This window comes from Pipra filicauda, unplaced genomic scaffold (genome assembly GCF_003945595.2).
Source record: "Pipra filicauda isolate LSUMZ 115617 unplaced genomic scaffold, ASM394559v2 scaffold8_size5757611_pilon, whole genome shotgun sequence".
NCBI lineage: Eukaryota > Metazoa > Chordata > Aves > Passeriformes > Pipridae > Pipra > Pipra filicauda.
Window position 1 is genome coordinate 1,881,313 of NW_024105087.1, and position 19,142 is coordinate 1,900,454.

A 19,142-nucleotide genomic window follows, 5' to 3' on the forward strand; every position below is an offset into this window, starting at 1 on the left:
AAAGTGGCTGAGGACTGAAAATGGGATTAGTTTGAATTGTGAAGGCAGACTAAGCATCTGTGTCTGTCAGATGGGATGACAGGAATTGTAACAAGTTACTTTGACAACCGCTTACTCCATAGAGAGATTATACTGAGTTCATTTGCAGGTTTGTGTTTAACCTTAGCTGACAAAATGATACTTAACCTCTTATACAGCCAACCTTTCTGGTTCCAGAATTAATGAATGTTGCCTTAACGATAAACGTAAGGAACATTTTTTTTCTTTAAAGACATTTTTTCTTGCTTATTTGTTACAGACCTGTTATTACAAGGCTAAAGTCAGTGCAGATACATCTAATTTTACTAGTAGTATGTTTAAGAATACGTTTTAATGCTTTGCTGAAGTGCCAAACATTTGTTTCTGAAACTGCGAAACTATTGTGGAAAATAGGCAGTTGTCTTTAAAGGGAAAAGTACAAGCAAATTTTTAAAATATTTGACAGGAGTAGTTGAATTTAGGAGTACCAAAAATCCATTATAGGTTCATAGAATGATTTGAAGTTTGAGCATATTTTTATTTTGCTGCAGATTTTGCATGTAATTGGTAGGATACATATTTGTAGGTCAAAGAGTTTCCCTTTTACAAGGTATTACCTATATAGACAACATATTTAAAAAATTCTCTCTGTCTCTTTCTTCTAGATTCTGGCATATACAGAAGGACTCCATGGAAAATGGCTCTTTTCAGAGATTCGAGCTATCTTTTCCCGACGTTATCTTTTGCAAAATACAGCACTGGAGATATTCATGGCAAATAGAGGTACGGTGAGTTTAGAGGAATGACAGGTGTGGATTTGGGGCCACGTGTATTCTGTTTGGATGTTTAGTCACATCTGTTTTGGTATGGATTTGTGTAGACAGAAGGAGGGCTTAGATTAAATTTCTCAGTATTCAAGTTAGTGTAATTTTGTAGTTTGGTTTTTCTTTTCACTTTTTTTTTTCAATGAGGATTTATGATCAAGCATGAAAACTGTGCATTAGCAGTGCCTCACTTTCATTTATATCCGCGTGTTTATTTGGCATTCTCTGAAAACTCCTGCTTAAGACATTCCTACCTCTGATCTGTTATGCATGAAGGATTTTTTGTGTCCCTTTGAAGGTTAATAGTTATTAATTGTACACACCAAAACAGCATAATAAAAGAACTTCACTACTGGATTAGACCAATGACTGATATGCCTTCATGCTTTATTTCTAGTAACAATGTCTTTTATTTAGACCCTAGTGCAACTCCAAGAAGTAAATGTGGATTTGACTTGTTTATGAATTTTTTTTTCACCCTCCCTTTCTTCAGTTCCTTTTTCAGACACACAATGTGCTGTGACAAGTCACTCAAAACACAGTGCATTGAGACTTAGAGAACTTTCTTCTGCCATTTTGTCCTCCTGCATTTTATTTTAAACCAGATTATATGATGTCTTTGCAGTTTAGACTAAAATTCTTCAGATACTGTTTTTGTGCTGGTATGAAACTTTGAAAACTGTATACAAAGACACTAAAGAAAGTAAGTCTTTTAAAGTAAGTGCTTTTAAAAAGTAGGACATTGTTTTGGTAACGATATGGAACACTGTCCTGAAATCGATAAATGTTTCATAGGATAGATAACATGTTATATGCAGTCAGTATTCTAGTAAAAAGGTTTTTATCATAGCTTAAAATGGTGTCTGATCTTGAATGTGGCTGGTAAATATCAGGTGTGTATCTTGTAGAGCACTGTTGTGCATATTGTCCAACAGAATATTAGTCATATGCATAAATATTTTTCTGTTTTGTAGCCTGTAGTTGTACTCTGTGAAGTCATAAATGTCCATTTGTGACACTATAATTAGATTGTTATTTACTTTTTTGGGTTGCTGCTTCACTAGTGTCATTCAAATAATTCAAACAAAATATCAAGATAATATTTTGAAGACTATGTCTAGAAAATACCTAGAAAGTAAATTAGTAAATGTGTAAATATAAACTTTATCAGTTCTAGACAGTCAATCTGTGCATATAGATTTAACTTCTATTCAGAAGGGAAAACAAATGTAAACCTCATAAGATTTGTAACAGTGACAACTTCTATTGAAATTCCTGTTAGTGGTAAATAAAAGCAGTTCTGGAAATTATAAAAAAAAAATCTATACTAACCTGAAGAAAACATGTCTAATCTTTTACCTGTTTAAAGCCAAAACTTAGGGCTAAATTTTATTGTGTGAGAAAGCCTAAAATAAAAGGTGTAAAATCATGCTGTACTTCAACTCTTGTGTTCACAGTGGGTGTCATGTTCAACTTCCCTGACCAAGCAACAGTAAAGAAAGTGGTTAACTGTCTACCTCGGGTCGGTATTGGTACTATCTTTGGACTGCCCCAGACCAGGTATTTTACAATCTGAGATAATTTTATCTGTCGCTTCTAAGAGGTCTTTTTTCATCAAACTAGCCCACGTGGTTTGAAGCTTTTACCACCTACTAGTTTACAGAACGTGCACATCCTCAGCCTATCACTTCTGCGTGCTATTTGCGATGTGTTTGCCTAATAACAACTTTTGGATTTGAGGTTGGTTGTTTTTTTTTTTTTTTGTGATTTCTGTCTTTTTGGCAGTGATACTCAGTCATTTACCTTTCTAAAGGAAAAGAGGTTTCTTCGTGCTTGCCAACTCACCAAAAATTAAGGCTGGTTGTGGGACTGATTAGCTTTTATGGCAGCATTCAAATATATTAGCTTAACTTTGACATCCCTGAACCCTCTGTGGTATTTAAACATAGATGAAAATGATTGTTCCTCATCAGAAGGTTATTGTAGTGATGTGTAGAACAACATAAGCTGAACTGGATGCGAAGGAATGATACGCTGTGCTTGTCTTTTAGCTCTGGAGGACACTGTTCAAATTTGACATGGTGAGAAATTAGTTTTCCAACTTCAGGCTGTGTGTTTGGATCCTAAACCTGAAGGATATGATTCAGTTTGCTACATCTTTTTTAGCAGAAGATGAGAGCTTGGTTACCAGCAATTCTCTGGGTGAAACACAGCAGCACAGTTTAATGTTCCCTGAGGGTAATGGGAATAGAAGTTTTTGAGGTATACCTCATCTCTAGTTGGATTGGCTACCTCTTGTATTCTAATGAATTATAAGCCGTTACGAGTAGATTAATCTCCAAATTTTTAGAATCAGCAGCAACTCTTATGGAGTATCTTGATCGTGGTTTCTCTAAATTTTTATTTTTAATAGATTTCTGTACATAGAAATGGGATTAAAATAGCTGGGGATGTTTTCTATTGTGTTTTGTAGTTTAGCTTGCAAGTATAGCCATTCTGTAAGAACTTCAGGATTTCTATTTACAGAAACAAATTACATGTGAAAATTTTTAAATATACATTGAACTATAGACACACTTGCTCAGAATTTCCCATCTGATAGATTTGTTTATAATATAATGCAGTTTATTAAAAAGAATTCAGTTACAGTAACTGTTTCCTTGAATTGTTTGGCAGTACCTGTAAAGTTTTGTTAACTAAAACTATACATAGATTTCTTTTTCCCCCTAAATGATGTGGGTTTGGTATTTACAGATGTTTTTGTTATGAACAAAACAGTTTGGGGAATTTTATGATAAGTTCTTCTCTATTTGATTTATCACTCCAAGGAATGACTTTGCAATCTTCTTTCACAAACATTAGAAAATCTGGCATCAAATTCTAAAAGTCTTGAGTTATTTATGACTAACTCCCCAACACTGCCCAGAATTTAGATCTCCAGAGGATGGACTTTGTAATGAAGTTCTATCATCTTATCATTGTTTTCCTTTGTTCTTGAGGGATTTAAAAACCTATCCTAAAAGATTAATTTATTCTTTTGTGAAATTTTAAAAGTATTGTAATTTTCTTATTTGATGGTCTTCCATCTCTCTAAATCTTTAGTAACATATTTCTGTAATACATCAAGCTGTCATGGAGCAGCTCGATTTGCACAGCTGTAAAGGTTTCTGTTTGAAATCTTTCAAATCCTGACATATCCATCTGTCAGATGTTTTAAGTCTTTTATTCTTATTAGATTATAAAACTTTAAAAATGAACTTCAAGTATCCAAGTAGCAGTTTGATCTCCAGAGAAATCTTGCACAGACCTAGTAAAAAGAATGTGTACAACTGCCACTAAAATTCAGATATGTAAAAAGGAAGATCCACCAGGTTTTCTCATTATTTTCTTACAATTTTCTTGGTTTTTTCAGGCGCATTTCTTTGGCTAGTCCACGACAGATTTTCAAAGCTTCCAATATGACCCAGCGATGGCAACACCGAGAAATTTCTAACTTTGAATACCTGATGTTTCTAAACACTATAGCAGGTATTGCTAATTACTATACTTACAAATTATTATGATAACAGAGAAAAGGAGTTAATCGTGGCATACTCTCAACAGACGTGGGGCACAACTTGGATTTTGCTCTTTTAATGAATAGTTTTTTCTATGTATGATTTTCTCCTGAAGAGCTTGACAAAAATCTTCACTAAATTTACTAATCCATACGTATATTTGTGTTTATGCAAGACTAGAGAGGCATTCATAGTGCTATACTGAACTGCACTTACAATATTGTCTGAAGTCAGAATGTCATAACTGTTGTAGAAGGATAGGCTCTACATAGACTGTCTGCTATTTAGGAGAGTCTCAAAAATAGTAATTTCTTTATCTTTAGTATTCTAATATTCTAATGTCTTCCCTAAATATCATAGATGCAACAAGTTCTCTGTAGGGCTGGGAAATCTCAGCTAGGGAGCAGGATATTCCTGGAGCCAATAAATACTACTGTTACAGGATGTATGATTGGTCTCAAAAAAGAGTGCAGCACCTGGATCATCAGTGCTGCTGTGCTAGGACACCATTCATACATTCCCAAATTCTGATTTGTAACCATGTGTTTTTGTCCTAACCACTCATTCTGTAAATGCTAACCTATATTTCATTTAACTCATCTTACCCCATTAGCTTCTAACCAGCTTGACTTCAGTTTAGTAAATGGAGGCTGATTGTTAGGTCTCATGACTTCTCTTTTGTTTCCCAGCTTATTTTATTCTCTGAGCAACTTAGAAAATTTCTCAGTTTTCTTCTCTTTTCCGTGGTATTGACAGTGTTGAAAGATCTGTTAATTCCCTTTCAGACTTGGCTCTTGCTAACACGATTGACACAACAAATGCCTCTGCTCTCACTAATTACATTTTATACAAATGGTCAGTTTTGCTAGTTTCTGTAATCAGTCATTAAGTCAGAGATGCCAGGATACTGGCAGATTTTTTATAAGTAGGGGTTGATCTCCTTGCCTCGTTACTGCTAAAGTTGAATGAGGCAAATCATGACACTGTTTTCAGCGGCTCTAATGAATGATCCCTTTCAGCTTTAATATATTATTGAAATAATAAATTCAATTCCTACTTAGTTGGTGTTTGAGGTTAAAAGAAACAAAAAGATAAAGTTATAGAAAAAGGGAAGGTTGAGTTGCCCATGATAGAGAGTTAAAAAATGGAAAGAAATAAAGATAGTTATCACTGTGTCACATAAGTAGCCTTAATCCTGAATAAGAGATAATATGCAACGTAACCAACCAATTAGGGCAAGAAAGGATCTGACTATACCATTTAAAAATCCTACAAACCAGATTGGAAAAATACTGAATGGTGTAAGAAAACTGGAAGAAGAAAAGCTTGGGTAGAAGTTTAGAAAATGTTTTCTGACAACTTTATAGATTGGATTGTAAAACAATATTCCTGCGGAAGAAGTTAAAACCTGTCCTTGGAGATTCTTAGGATCAGGGTGTACAAAGTCTCAAGAACATACTGATTGAAGATGATATGAATGAATGAGCTTCTGCAACAATATCATGAAAAGAGACAGGATCCATGTAAAAATTATGCATTTTAAAATTAGAAACCAGCTTATGTGGTGGATGTGTATGTATAGTATACGTTTATCCTAATTGAATATTTGGTTATTACCGGAAGAAGGATATTATTTTCATCTTAGATGCATGAAGGTGTACACATGAACCTGCATCCAGAACAAATTTTGTGTTCTGATAAATGTTGGGGTATCCATAGATAGCCAGGGAGCCAGGAGTAATTCCCCTTGAAGTGCATTCTCTAGATGAACCAATTATTAATTGAATAATTTCTCAATCTAAAATTTTACCTGCTTCATTCTGCTTTCACATATTGTATTTAATACAGTATGTGAAAATATTGCTTTACTTCTTTAGTATCAACAAAAATCATTGCCCCTCCATTTTTTTAAGTGTTTCACCTTAAAGAAACGGAGGACAAGATGACAGAAACAAGGAAAGGAGAAATGCATAGGAAATGAATGGATTTAACTGTCAATCTTACTGTATGCAAAAGAGTTTACAATTAAAGTGAAATGGGCTGCAATGTTTTAAATTAAATACTAGCAGTTTGTGAACTTTTTCATTATCCTTTCAATAAAGCAAAGTAGATATTGAAATGATAAAAGGACTGAAATGAATTGCAGTTCTTTTGAAGAGCTCATAAAATTATATTGTTGCATCTTTAGAGGCTGGTATTTTAGATAAATATAATTCTTTATTCACAGTGGGTGTTTGTTTGTTATTTGTCAGGTCGAACTTACAATGATTTAAATCAGTACCCTGTCTTCCCTTGGGTTATCACCAACTATGAATCAGATGAGTTGGACCTTACTCTTCCTAGCAACTTCAGGGACTTGTCAAAGGTATTTGTCGTCAGATATTTTATTTATATATTTATCACAATAGCTTGCAGTCTTGTAAATGTTTTCTGCTGTGTTTAATACATTAATGTTAAAAGCACAACATAGAATCACAGACTTGGTCACATTTGAAAGGGATCGCAGTGGGTCAGTAGGTCCAACCTCCACCAACCTCCAGCAACCATTACAGTGTTTAATTTCTGCATGCATATACTGGTAATGGGGATCAGATCATGTAAAAATGAGTTGTTGATGTATTAGTATTGCTTCTGATTGTATCAGCTTAATAATTGTTGTTGGAAGGTGCTCCTAGTTAGAACATACGCGTTACATTTCATTTCAAATTTTAATGAAATTAGGAATTCTGATGCTGCTGAAGATTAAAAATTAGCTTTTTTCTGTTTTCTCTGATGAGAATTGTGCTTTTTTTAGTAGCAAAGCCTGTGATACCACTAGATTTTAAATACTTCTAAATCCTGTATTCCAGTAAGTAGAAACTTTATTTTTTCACTTCCTCTGTGTGCCACTTCAGGTATGCTCAAGCAGTGCTACTGTCCTTTGTCAGACAGACATTGTCAGTTTTTAACAACTTTTCCAAACAACTTCCTTCTGGCAGAGTAGCCCTGTGGGGTTTTTTTGTCAACATCCCCCTCACCCACACACACATTCGCAGAAGTGATATTACACGACCTGTTTATAGAATGTGATTATTCCCTTTCAATGGTCTCCAAGAAAGGAGTATTTCATTTTACAAAGTAGGAGGATCCCATTTTCTCTTTGAAAACTGGGTGCACTAATCATCAAACAGGATCTTTTTTTAAAAGTTTGTGGGCAATGCTTGGCACATGGAGCAGTACAGCTGATAAGTAGAAAAGTTTAGGAATATATTTTAATTATAGCTTGTTTGTTACAGAAGTCTTTCATATAAATTGGTAATTTGGTAGAAAAAAATCCCCACAGAAGTATGACAGCTTTAAAAGATTTTGCTTTCGGTTTGCAGTTGATTAAGCTAAACACAGGTCTGTGAAAATCTCCAGGTATTTTTTAGTATCGATGTATATTTGAAGACTACACTGTTCCTTTTGTATATGTATTAATTATGTAGAGGAATAATGTTTTTAAGTCTGAAGCAGAGATTCTGAGGTACTGTCATTGTAACATTTTCTAATAGTGTTATTTAATTTGAATAAATCATTAACTCTGTGCTTTCTCAGAATGTCTGACTGACACAGACCCATATTCATGGGTAAACCTGCATATATTTTATATTTTAACAAATCTTTTGAAGGTAGACAGTATTTTAAAGTAATTTTGAAGGTAAACAGTATTCTAAAGTAATTTTTCTTGTTGAATTTAATAAATGCTTTATTAATAATCCCCAGACCAATAACTATCTGAAGGTAGTTTACAACTAAAACTACCTGTCAGCAACCTAGAGTACACTCGTGAATTGTACTTAAGTGAAAACTGAAAACTTAAAAGTAACATCAACTCTGTGTAGCTTGAATTAGTACATAAACTAAATACTAACCATTAATGAGTTTCTTGGTCATGACATGATTTTTGCAATGTCATTTTCCATTAACTATTGTTAAATTACACTTCTGCTTGTATCATGTCATTGCTAAAATAATTCCAAACAAACAAAAAAAAAGGATTCTCTGGCTGCTGTAGTTCTGAAGTGTCTCCTTTTAATTGTATTTTCATTTTTAAAGAGTTGATTCAGTCAACACTGTAGTCCTAGTGTTTCTGTCTCCACCCTGAAATAGAACTAAGTGCAGTGTAGAGCATTTTTCCTCATTTTACAGAATCAGAGAAATCACAGAATATTCTAAGTTGGAAAAGTTAGGTAGTGCACTTGTCTCCATCAAGAAATTGGATAGCAAACCTGCTCTATTTCTATGGGTTTTTTTAATTTACAGAGACTAGTTATAAGGATTTCTCTGTTCATGAAAGTAATCTTTGAGGAGAATTACTAAGTCTACTTCCAGTTCTGAGGGAATCTTTCCGTTGCTGTTGCTGAGAGAGGTCATTATTTAGGGTGCCAAGTGGATGTTACTTAGGTTGTATCTGTATCTATGTTTAACCTTCTCAGTCATTTGATGGAAAACTGTGAACTTAATACAGCAAATAATTTTTGCAGTATTAGATGTCAGTCGTACTGTATTTTGAATAGTAGGAGTTCCATTAGTGTTATTTAGGCCTTATTACATGATATTCTTGGCAGTTTTTAATCTTCAACAGGAGATTATCAGGGAATTGTCCCTGTTGTTAGGGATTGGTGAATATTTATACATATATGTATATTTAACAAGAATTTTCCCATGTGGTCTGTTAAATGTTGTTGATCAGATAGTGTGTCTTGATGCTGTTGTGGATGAACGTCAGTCCTTCCCATACACGCAGTGAAAGTCTTTATGCCATACCTGTCTCAGATACAGCAGTTCAAGTTTTGGTCATTGTTTTGGCATTTCTAGCAGCATCAACTCTGTATAGTTTAAATGTTAAACTCAGTGTCAGATGATGAATTCGTGACAAGTATCTGAAAGACCTTGCTAATATTCAACAAGGAAAATTTGTGAATGCCATGTATATTGTGATATATTCATTTTAGCACTGTTATCTCAGGGATAATGCTTCCAAACAAGTAGTAACTATGTATTGTAGCATGTCTGCACTGCGTAAGGTTTTTGAAATATTTAAAGATATTTCACTTAAATTTTTACATGGTTTTGACAGTCATTTACGTCTTTTTTAATGCACATCCAGAAACTCATCACAATGTAGTGCTCCCACTGAGTAAAGAAAAGGAGAACTTTGATTTTGGTCTGGCAGAAAGGGTGTCAGGTCAATATTTTCACTCTTTTTGGTACCTAAGAAAATGAAAAATTAACTTTTTAAAAATTTATTTAGAAATTGCAAGTTATGGTCAGGTATTACAAAGCATCAAATACAAGTAACAGTTTTGTTAATATATTATCTAGAAGTCCACAGTTAGTACAGATTTAAAGGACTACAGTGTATAGGTTAAACCAACACTTTATTTAAGCAGCTTCTCATGGCACTGTTTTGAACATCAGTCACACAATGATAAACCAAAGCAACTGAAATGGATTGTGGTTAATATTACTGTCAGCCTGATGAATGCTCCTGACAAATGCCAGGAGTGCACTGCCAGTCTGTTACCCTGCTTTGATTCAAGTGTTTATTTCTTAAGAGGTGACTGTGGTTTGGAATGAGTATTACATATTATATTTATAGCTGTATATATTTTATTTATGCAACAGACACAGTTTCCCACCAGAACGTGTGCCTTTCTCTGCATTACTTTATGTTATTCAAAACCACATTTTTTTCCTTTTCCTTATTCAGTAGAAGCAATAAATTTTGTTGTGTTTCTGATCTTCAGTAGGGAAAAAAAATAGAAGTAAAAATACATGGAAAATACTGAGATATGAAAGCGTGATTTTTTACTCTCAAAAGTTTGTTACAAGATCTTGCTGTATGCAAACAACTGTTAATAATTTTTCTTTCAAAAGGCACAAAATTTCTGTAAGATCATGAGCTGACACTACTAGAAGAAGAAATTTATGCCACTCTTAAATCTTCTTTTGTCTGCACTATAGCTACATGTGTACATAATAATATTTTTATTCTCATTTTTATCATTTCAGTGCAATATTTGCTAAATCATCATCAATTTTATAGTGGCTGTTATGTATGTAATGACTACTTTTCCAGTCAAGTGTACAAAGGCAACAAATAGCTCTCCCCTTCAGTGAAGTGAGGTGTTTAATTGGTATGTGGGAGCCACTGATATAAAATACACTTTGACAGAAGAGAAGTAATGGATTTTTACTATGACAAAGTAGACTAGTTTTGTTGTTCTGATGTCAGCTTCACTGTTGACTGTTCTTCAGCACGCCAGCCTGAATTCTGTTACAGGGTGCCCATTTCAGGAGCACAAATTCACTGCACATAACTTGTGCTGCGTATTTTCCTCTAAGAGGAGACAGGGTGGGATGGGCATTAAATGTGCTTAGTTATTTCTTCTTACCTCTTGGCAAAGAGATAGAAAGTAACAAATATTTTGATGTGCACCTATTACGGTTTTGCAAATTTTTAAAAGAAATCTTTTTTTCTAGAGTAGCATTAAAATCTGTACAGGCATTCTGTGAACCAGGAAACAAAAATTAACATTTTATTCAGCTCATGCTCCAAGACAAAATGATTTCAGGTTGCTACCATTTAAAACTGATAAACTCACCAGGATTCAGTGTCCTTCTAAGCATAAAGCATGTTCTCAAAATTGGACACTAAAAGAGGATGAGAGGAACAGTGCGAGAATTAACAATAGTGGGTGCAGCGGTGATGACTTATTTTGATAGGCAATTACATCTGAATTTAGGCACTAAAACCTTTGAGGCTTGACATTGCTGGGCTCAGCATCTGCCCTGGTTGCCTTGTCACTGGTATTTCAGACAGTAAATTTGTCATCTGTACCTGTGACAAAAGATACCACTTATTTAAAAAGCATTCCAAAGCCAGGAATGTGAATCCCTGCTAAAACAGGACAGTACAGGAAATAAAATATTTCAGATTTTCTATCATAATCTATGTTACTTAAGAGAAAATCCATTATATTTTCTAGAATTTTGGATCACCTCCAGAGAGTGTTAGAGGTGTCTACAGTCAGCCTAAAGCAGTAATATCTGAAAAGGAGACACATTTTTTGTTATTCCGTTTTTAGTCTTCTATGGATTTTATGTTTTTAGCATAAAAATATTTAACAGATATTTAACAGATCCTCTTCATTATCAGATAATAAGTTTTCATACTGTCTTTGTGAAAGATGAGTTGCTTCTTTGAGGAGAGGAACACTGCATCCTCTCTAAAATTATGTACAGAGAAAGGCAGAGTTGAGGGAAATGATTACAGAAACTGGTTTATCATGTTGCTGTAGATGTACATTGGATCTCCATATGTGTTTCTGCAAAGGGGTAAACAGACCTAAACATTTGGCATAATCATATTGGGAGAAATTTTTAGGAGGAGGGAAGCATTCAAGCAGGGAAGCAATACTCTGAGCAGAACCTTTCATGCAATGGTTCCATTTAGGAAATCACACAAGAGCAAAATCTAGGTGGGAGAATGAAGACCCTTTCTTCCTGATCTGTTCTTTTTGAATATAAGGAGAGTGATCTGAAAAGAGGTGGTGGGAAGGGAATTGTAAAGACCCCCTTTAAAGAAGGCTTTGCAAGATCATGAAGTTCTGTTCACATCTCATGACAGTGCTATAATTTTAGGACTATTATTGACTTTCTTTGTATAGACCAGATAATCTGTTTTGTAGTTAGAAACAGCACAAACTAAAGTGTTGGGTAGTCTGTTATATTCCCATGAAAGGTTTTGACTTAATAATATTTTCCCCCCCCATTTCTAAATGGGGAAAAGTGATTTTGTGAGACTCTCAAATGCCAGCAACACCCAGACAGATTTCCATCCTGGATGAATGATAAAATTGGTCAGTGATTCTTTCTGACATCTGAGTTGATCTGTTGTATCAATTCCTTCAGCACATCTGCTAAAAGTGGGAGACAAAGCTGCAAACGGCCCCATAGGTCTGTGGCTGATCTGCCCCAGTCGTCTGGCTCCTCGGTCCCAATCCCATGTTTGCAGCACCATGGTCAGGGACCCACTCAGAGCAAACCTCGTCTCAGCCAGGACGTGGGGTTCAGCACCACGGACAAGGGCCGCCCGAGACAATCTCGGGCAGAAAAGCAAGAACTCAGCCACGAGGAAGACTGATTTATTTAAATTAAGTGGTTATTGGATTGTCAAGCACGACTTAGACATGGTCCTTAGAGACATTAACTGTTTGGATTTTGGTATCAATTTCTTGTTTCACTTTAAAAGACAGATTTTTGAGCTCGTTTGTTGGTTTAAGCTTCATGCAGCATTTGTATTTGGGCCTTTTTCATAATAAACATGTGATTTCCATGCATTTTGCAATAAACACATGCTTTCCATAGCAGCCTGTTCCTCCACAACTCCTGTGGGGACCTGCTGAGGCTGAAGCTTGACCCAGATGTGCCTCTGAGATAATTTGTCAAAACATGCTTTCTGAAATTCTACTCTTAGTGTAGATAGAATTTTTTAAAATATTCTGATAATTTAGGTTGCTCTTTGACAGTGTTATAACCATCCTTTTATAGCATGACCTTTTTCTCCCCTCATCTTTAGTTGGTTATTCTCTGTGTCACACCACCTCCTCTAGAGAACATACAAGTGGATGATAGAGTGCATCTTGTTGCCATTCTTACTTTCTCTTCCCTGTTCTCTTATTTTCCCACCAGAGGCTTATTTTTTGAAGTCATAAGAAGCATACTATTTGCACTTCAGATGCATGTATCACTTTCTAGAATCACTTAATTATCTTCAAGCAATCTATTTATTTATTTATTTATTTAGATATTAGGGCAAAAGGCAAGTTTACAGGATCAAAAAGAATAATTTTGGTAATAAGCCTAATAATCATAATCTTCCCCTGCCTGAAGGAGGAGTCTTGTTTTGAATGCAGAAATACTCAAAGACAAGAAAAACCATAGCTCAAAATTAACCATGGATGTTCAAAATTATATCCTAAGTTCGTATCTGATGTTATTGTCCATCCTGCTCTTGTGTCAATTTTAGGTGCTCTGAACATATGTCATCCTCTAATTGGAAATGAACTGAGGGAGGTTCATGACCTTTTAAATGATCACAAGAAACCATGGGGCACATGTCTGGTCATAAAATCTACTAGCAATCAAAATAAAGTAATTTCACACACATGACTTGAGCCATAGACATTTTAAATATGTATTTTCTGTCTTCCTAATGTAAAGTGAATGTTATTCTCTTGATACAGTCTCTCTTCCGTTTTATATTCATACATTTGAACTCTAGCAGATTATGAACTCAGATTTCTGAACAAGCATTATGGTGGCTGAGTTGAAAGTTGCACTCATATGGGAAATGAATATGAGATTTATCTCACCTAACTGGAGCTGTCTAAAACTGAGTTGGTCAAACTCCTAGCAGCAGGAAGCCTCTTGGGGTCAAAAAATAATCTGGGTTTAAAAGTAGTGCTCAGCAAATGAGATCATGGTAAAATAGTGATACTCTTTGTTTAAGAAGAGGTTTGTGGTGGTTCTCAGGATGTGGACTTACTTTGATGGACACATCAGATGATCTTTATAAAACTCAAATATCAACAGACAAAAATGTGGATCAACTGAAGGAAATTGGTAGAAAAAGGTTACTAAGAGAAGATGATAGGATCCTAAAAGCTCGAGATGAATAGTTTAACAAGATTAATTAAATAATTTACATATCATATCCAGCCAATCACTTGAAACTGCCTCAGAATCAGAAAGACAAGGTTGGCTTCCAAAATGGGATGGTCACTGACATTCCAAAGGTCTGTTCTGTACTTTATACTGTTCAGCATGTATGGTAATCTGAAAAAGATGAAAAGGGAGCTGATAAAACTTTCTGACAATACCGGTCTGTTGATGGTATTGAAGGTGATGGCTGACTAATCAGGAGACCTCATGAAACAGGGAATAAAATGATGGATGAATTCACTTTAGGAGCAAAGCAGTGCATGTGTGAAACAAGATACATTGATGGGTTCTTAGCTGACTTTATATTCAGGATTGATATAATCTGATTGTAATAGTTTTATGAAACAGTACAGATTATGGTAAAAAACTTCTTATACCTCCCCAAGTACATATTTCTAGACTGCTGCTGCTCTTTTTGTCGGGCTTGGTGCTTACACATGATACAGAATAATGTGTATTTTGTGTGCCCTGACAGGAATCTGCAGAAAATAGGAATTTGTGTCAGCTTTTAGCATGAAGTCCTGTACTGCTAGTACAAACTAGCAGTTTGTTTTTAGTTTTTATATTTTTAGTTCTGGTTGTCTGGTGTAGGTCTGGTGTTAGGTATAAAGGCTGTTGTTTTCTGTGTCCTGTATAATATTTTGGCAAAGGAGCATGGTCTGTGAAAGGAAGGCAGAAGAGAGAATGTTTTCATCTCCTGCTATGACTCAAGTGCATGTGGCTTCTCACTAAATCCTGTTCCTCAAAATCCATAGAAGGATTTTTTGTGGTTTTTTTTTTTTTTTTTTTTTTTTTTTTTTTTTTTAAGTAAGTGAATAACAATGCAGAGGTTGCTTTCTCTTGACAGACTATGTCATGAATAGTATATGCCAATGGTTGCTTTTGGCTGGCAGGGTTATTTTCTAAGGCAGGCAGCTACTTAGAGGCCATACCCTCCTCACTACCTGCAAGCAGCTTGATTTTTCCTCATAATTCCCAGGGACACGCAACTTCCTTTCTCCCTGACCTTTTGGAAGTGTACAACACATAACAACTCTCTTCAGTTTGGCTTCCCAGTAGTATTAAGGTGAAGTAATACCTCAGATACACAGTCTGTGACACATTTGGTTGTGCTGAACAATTTATTAAACCTTAGTGTGCTTAATTAGCTTGCAAGTTTGCAGTTCAGCAGTGCATTGTTTTGCAATCTGCTACAGATGGTTGTAATAGCATTTGATTCTGTTGTTAGTAATATGAAGGCATGGAGATTTTTCCTTGAAATCCAAATTCCTCCCAGATTTTAGGTGACCTGAGGTATATTCTGTCACTAATATATAACTAAATATTGCTTAATAGTTTTTCTTCCGTTTTTATGCTTAACATTAGTTTATGATCAATTTTTTTAACTATGGACCTTGGGAATCTTCTGTGTTTTGCACCATTAAATACTATTTATACTGACATGTCCAGACATTCTAGGTATTAGATCATCTTTAGGTCAGTTTTTCCTGATGGTTCCTGCTGTCTCAAAGGAATATGCATGCTCTTAAAAAAATCTGAAATACAAGCCATGTATACTAATAGTTTTAATTTGCATGCACATGACTATTTTCTGCTTTTATTCCAGCCCTTTATTGAATACTCAGTTTCCCGAGAATAGAAATTGGAGTTTTAAAAATTGTTTTAGAACTTAATGTGATCTGATAAATTTCTTGGCATGACTTCTGGTAAATAGGGATTTTTTTCAAAGAAAGCTTGTAAGCATGTTTCTGTAAAAAAGCTCAGTGGTTTTTAGTATGTATAGATTGTATTAACCTTATTTTCGAAAACGTTGAGATAAGAGGATTACAGGGTTTAATCTCATATGCAGTGTATCAGGAAATATCTAGGGATCATGCATTGGATAAAAATGCTGATCACAGTCAGCTGGTTATACTTGTCGCTTCGTTAACAGAGCAGCTGGGAAACAGTTGCCTGCTCCCTAAGCTGTGCGAGCAAATATTAAATGAGGTGGCTGCTAGCTGTTTATCCGTGTTTCCTCACCGGTGTAAATAAAAAGATATATGTAAGCAAAGAAATCATTTGCATGTAGGAGTTAACTGCGGGTTTGCTGTACTGGAGTGCTCTTGGCGGGCTTTTATTGTCTCATGTGCACAGCCCGTGTATGTGGGAAGATGCTGAGTCATTTGAGATGTAAAAGAGGAGCTACTCCAGAAGCTCAATGTCTTACATGTATGAACAGCCAGTATCAGGAGCCTAGTGAGAAAAGAAAAGAGGGCATGTAAAGCACCATCCTTGCCTTCAGATAACCTCCTACGTTTGGCAACCAGGAGTTTAACTCCTTTGTGGATCACAGAAATAATTTAGACAGTCATGTTTAGTGGCCACTGGTACACTAGTGGTCTGGTTGTGTTTGGTTTGGTTTTTTTTTTTTTTAACCTATTTATATTTTCTCTGCATTGCTCCCTGAAGCAATTAATCTATTACTTGAGAAGGAATCTAATTATATGAGAAGGTATAATTGTCTTTGCTTTGTAAGTAGGGCAATTATGGTTTTTGTTTGTTTGTTCTCTGTGGACCATATGAAGACCTGCTTGCTTGCCACTCTTACTTACACTTGAAAATTTTTTTAGTTTCAGGTGGACATAGAAAGAACAGGAAGTATTCTTCAGAACTTGTTTTACATTATTATCCCATTTCTTTTCCTTGTCCCTACAAATTTTCAAGTGTCATAATTATTTGAAATACCTATATTCAGAATAATGGATTAGAATTACGACTACAGTCATAATATCCTGCTAGTTCTAAAGGCAAGCTGCAGAGAAATTTTAAGGGTGGAAGAAATGCCTTAAAATGGAAGACCTGAAGAGCTCCATGTCTTACATTTATTAAAAGGTGGAATTACAGTCTATAAGTATCTTTATATTCAGAAAATATTGGGTAAATAAAGACTCTCTGATATGTCAGAGAGAAGTGTAACAAGATTTCTTTGATAACACACCAGTAAATTCATAACCAAAATGACATATATATTTTTTCAAATGAGGATCAGAATTATCAGTAGAAAAAGCTTCCAGGAAAAGTAGCAGATTGTCCACGTACTCAAGAGTCAGATGCCTTTCTGGGAAGCAGGTTGGCCAAATACAGCTCATGCTGTAATCAAGTGTAAGTAGTTGGGCTCAAAATCATGTAATGGAAGGCATTTCACAGTTTGTCATACAAACACAGGGCGAGATGAGATGACCTAATGGTCCCCCTGGTCCTTTAAGCCCAGTGAAATATATGAAAAATATCAGTGTTGAAAACCAGATAGTCATCTTGAAAATAAGATGCATGGAAAACAAACATCATACTTGGCAAGGATGCTACCAAACATAATTCAATGATACAGACAATTGTATTCACAGGAATACAAGTACCTGGTTGGATGTGGATAAGAAAACATTATAAGAAGTCACAAGGAAAAGTGCTTTTTCTTTTTTTCCCTTCTTTTTTTTCTTTTTTTTTTTTTTTAATTTTCTTTCTTTCCTTGTTTCCCCCCCCCTCCCCCCATGGCGAAGACGTTTTGAAATACAGATTTCATATAATAATATTCTAATTATTTTTTTAAATCTTTCTGCTTGCACTGGTTAACATAGACCTTGTTTCTGGAACTGTCTGATTTTTAGAACTCACAGGCCCTTGCACAAATCTGATTTCCAGTAGTTGATTGTCAAGATTTCCTTTTCACCAAAAGAGGCAAAAGTTAACAGTGAAGATGAAAGTATGGTGTCTTGACTACTTATTGTTTGCAGGAATTAAATGCAGTTTAACTGCCATAGTACATAGTATATATTCTCTTTCATGGATTTTGAATATTAATGAGTTTAAAACTCTTCCCAGTATTATACTGTGTAGGAAACACTAAAAGTGGCAAGATTTGTTTCAATAACAGAAACATATGTAAAAGCCAATAACAAAAGGCAGCACAGGTAAGAACAGTGTGTGTCTGTTATTTGGAGTAACTCTATTTAAAATATGAAACCACATTAGATAGGAATAAAAAGCACTTCTTTTTCTTCTTAAATGTGGAACTGTAAATAGTCGTACTGTAATTCTTCCTTTACAAGAAATCAATCTGTTTATTTTAGTTCATTAGCAATTTTCCAAAATATATGTGTTCCATGAGTGGCAGAAGCCAGGAGACTTTCTGCCCTGTGCAGAGGAGCAGTGAACATTCTGCTTTCTTCTGCTGGGTGCAGATGGGCCTCCTCTGAAAATAAAGGCAAGATGGGTCACTGTTCCAATGTCTGGCACAGAGTAAGACTGAGAACTAACAAATATAACTGTACACCATAGTGTCTGGACATATTTGACAGCAGTAGATGATAAGAGTGTGTTTTCTCAGTTATTTTTCAGCAAACCATTTTTCTTTGTTATATCTCAAAGAAAGCAAGCTTGGTCCAAATACTGAGATTTACTATGTTCAGTTCTTGGTAAAAATATCAGATTATTTATTTTGTGGTATTCCTATATTTGAGAGCCCTCAAAAATTAATATCAAGTGAGTCTGGTGTTTTTGTTGTTGGTTTTTTGTTTGATTGGTTTTTTATTTTGGTTTTTCTTTAAGAATAGCTTGTAACTTTCGTATTTGTAGCACATGTAACAACAACCACTTTGGGTCAAAAAGCAGGTAATCATGCCTCTGGAAAAGTGAAAACAGAAACTACTCTACATTAATTCTCTTTCCAGTTTGGACCGTGTTTTTGAATGAACACTGACTTGAAAACCATACACATCATCATTCATTTTTTTCAATACCATTTGAATACTCAGCAGCCATAAGTGATTTCTCTCTTCATCTTTACTCCCATAATCTCATCCATTGTTTTTGCCTATTGGAATTTTTCTGTCTCTACTTTCCATTTTTCCCTCTCTCTCTAAATAAACATTTTTTATTATTGCACTAATATCTAATTTTCCTCTGGGAAAAGAGGTGCTGCAAATAAAGTATGCTCTGAAATTTCAGAGTATGA

General features: G+C 35.0%; 1 protein-coding gene across 2 annotated transcripts in view; it reads left to right on the forward strand.

Annotated features, from left to right (window-relative positions):
* Nucleotides 1-19,142, forward strand: part of LRBA (LPS responsive beige-like anchor protein) — a 402,048-nt gene that overhangs the window by 268,643 nt on the left and 114,263 nt on the right. For both annotated transcript variants that reach the window (XM_039391039.1, XM_039391040.1), the window contains 4 exons: nt 684-801; nt 2,300-2,402; nt 4,255-4,370; nt 6,652-6,764. In XM_039391039.1, coding sequence (XP_039246973.1) covers nt 684-801; nt 2,300-2,402; nt 4,255-4,370; nt 6,652-6,764 — 450 coding nt within the window. The remainder of the gene's footprint in view (nt 1-683; nt 802-2,299; nt 2,403-4,254; nt 4,371-6,651; nt 6,765-19,142) is intronic.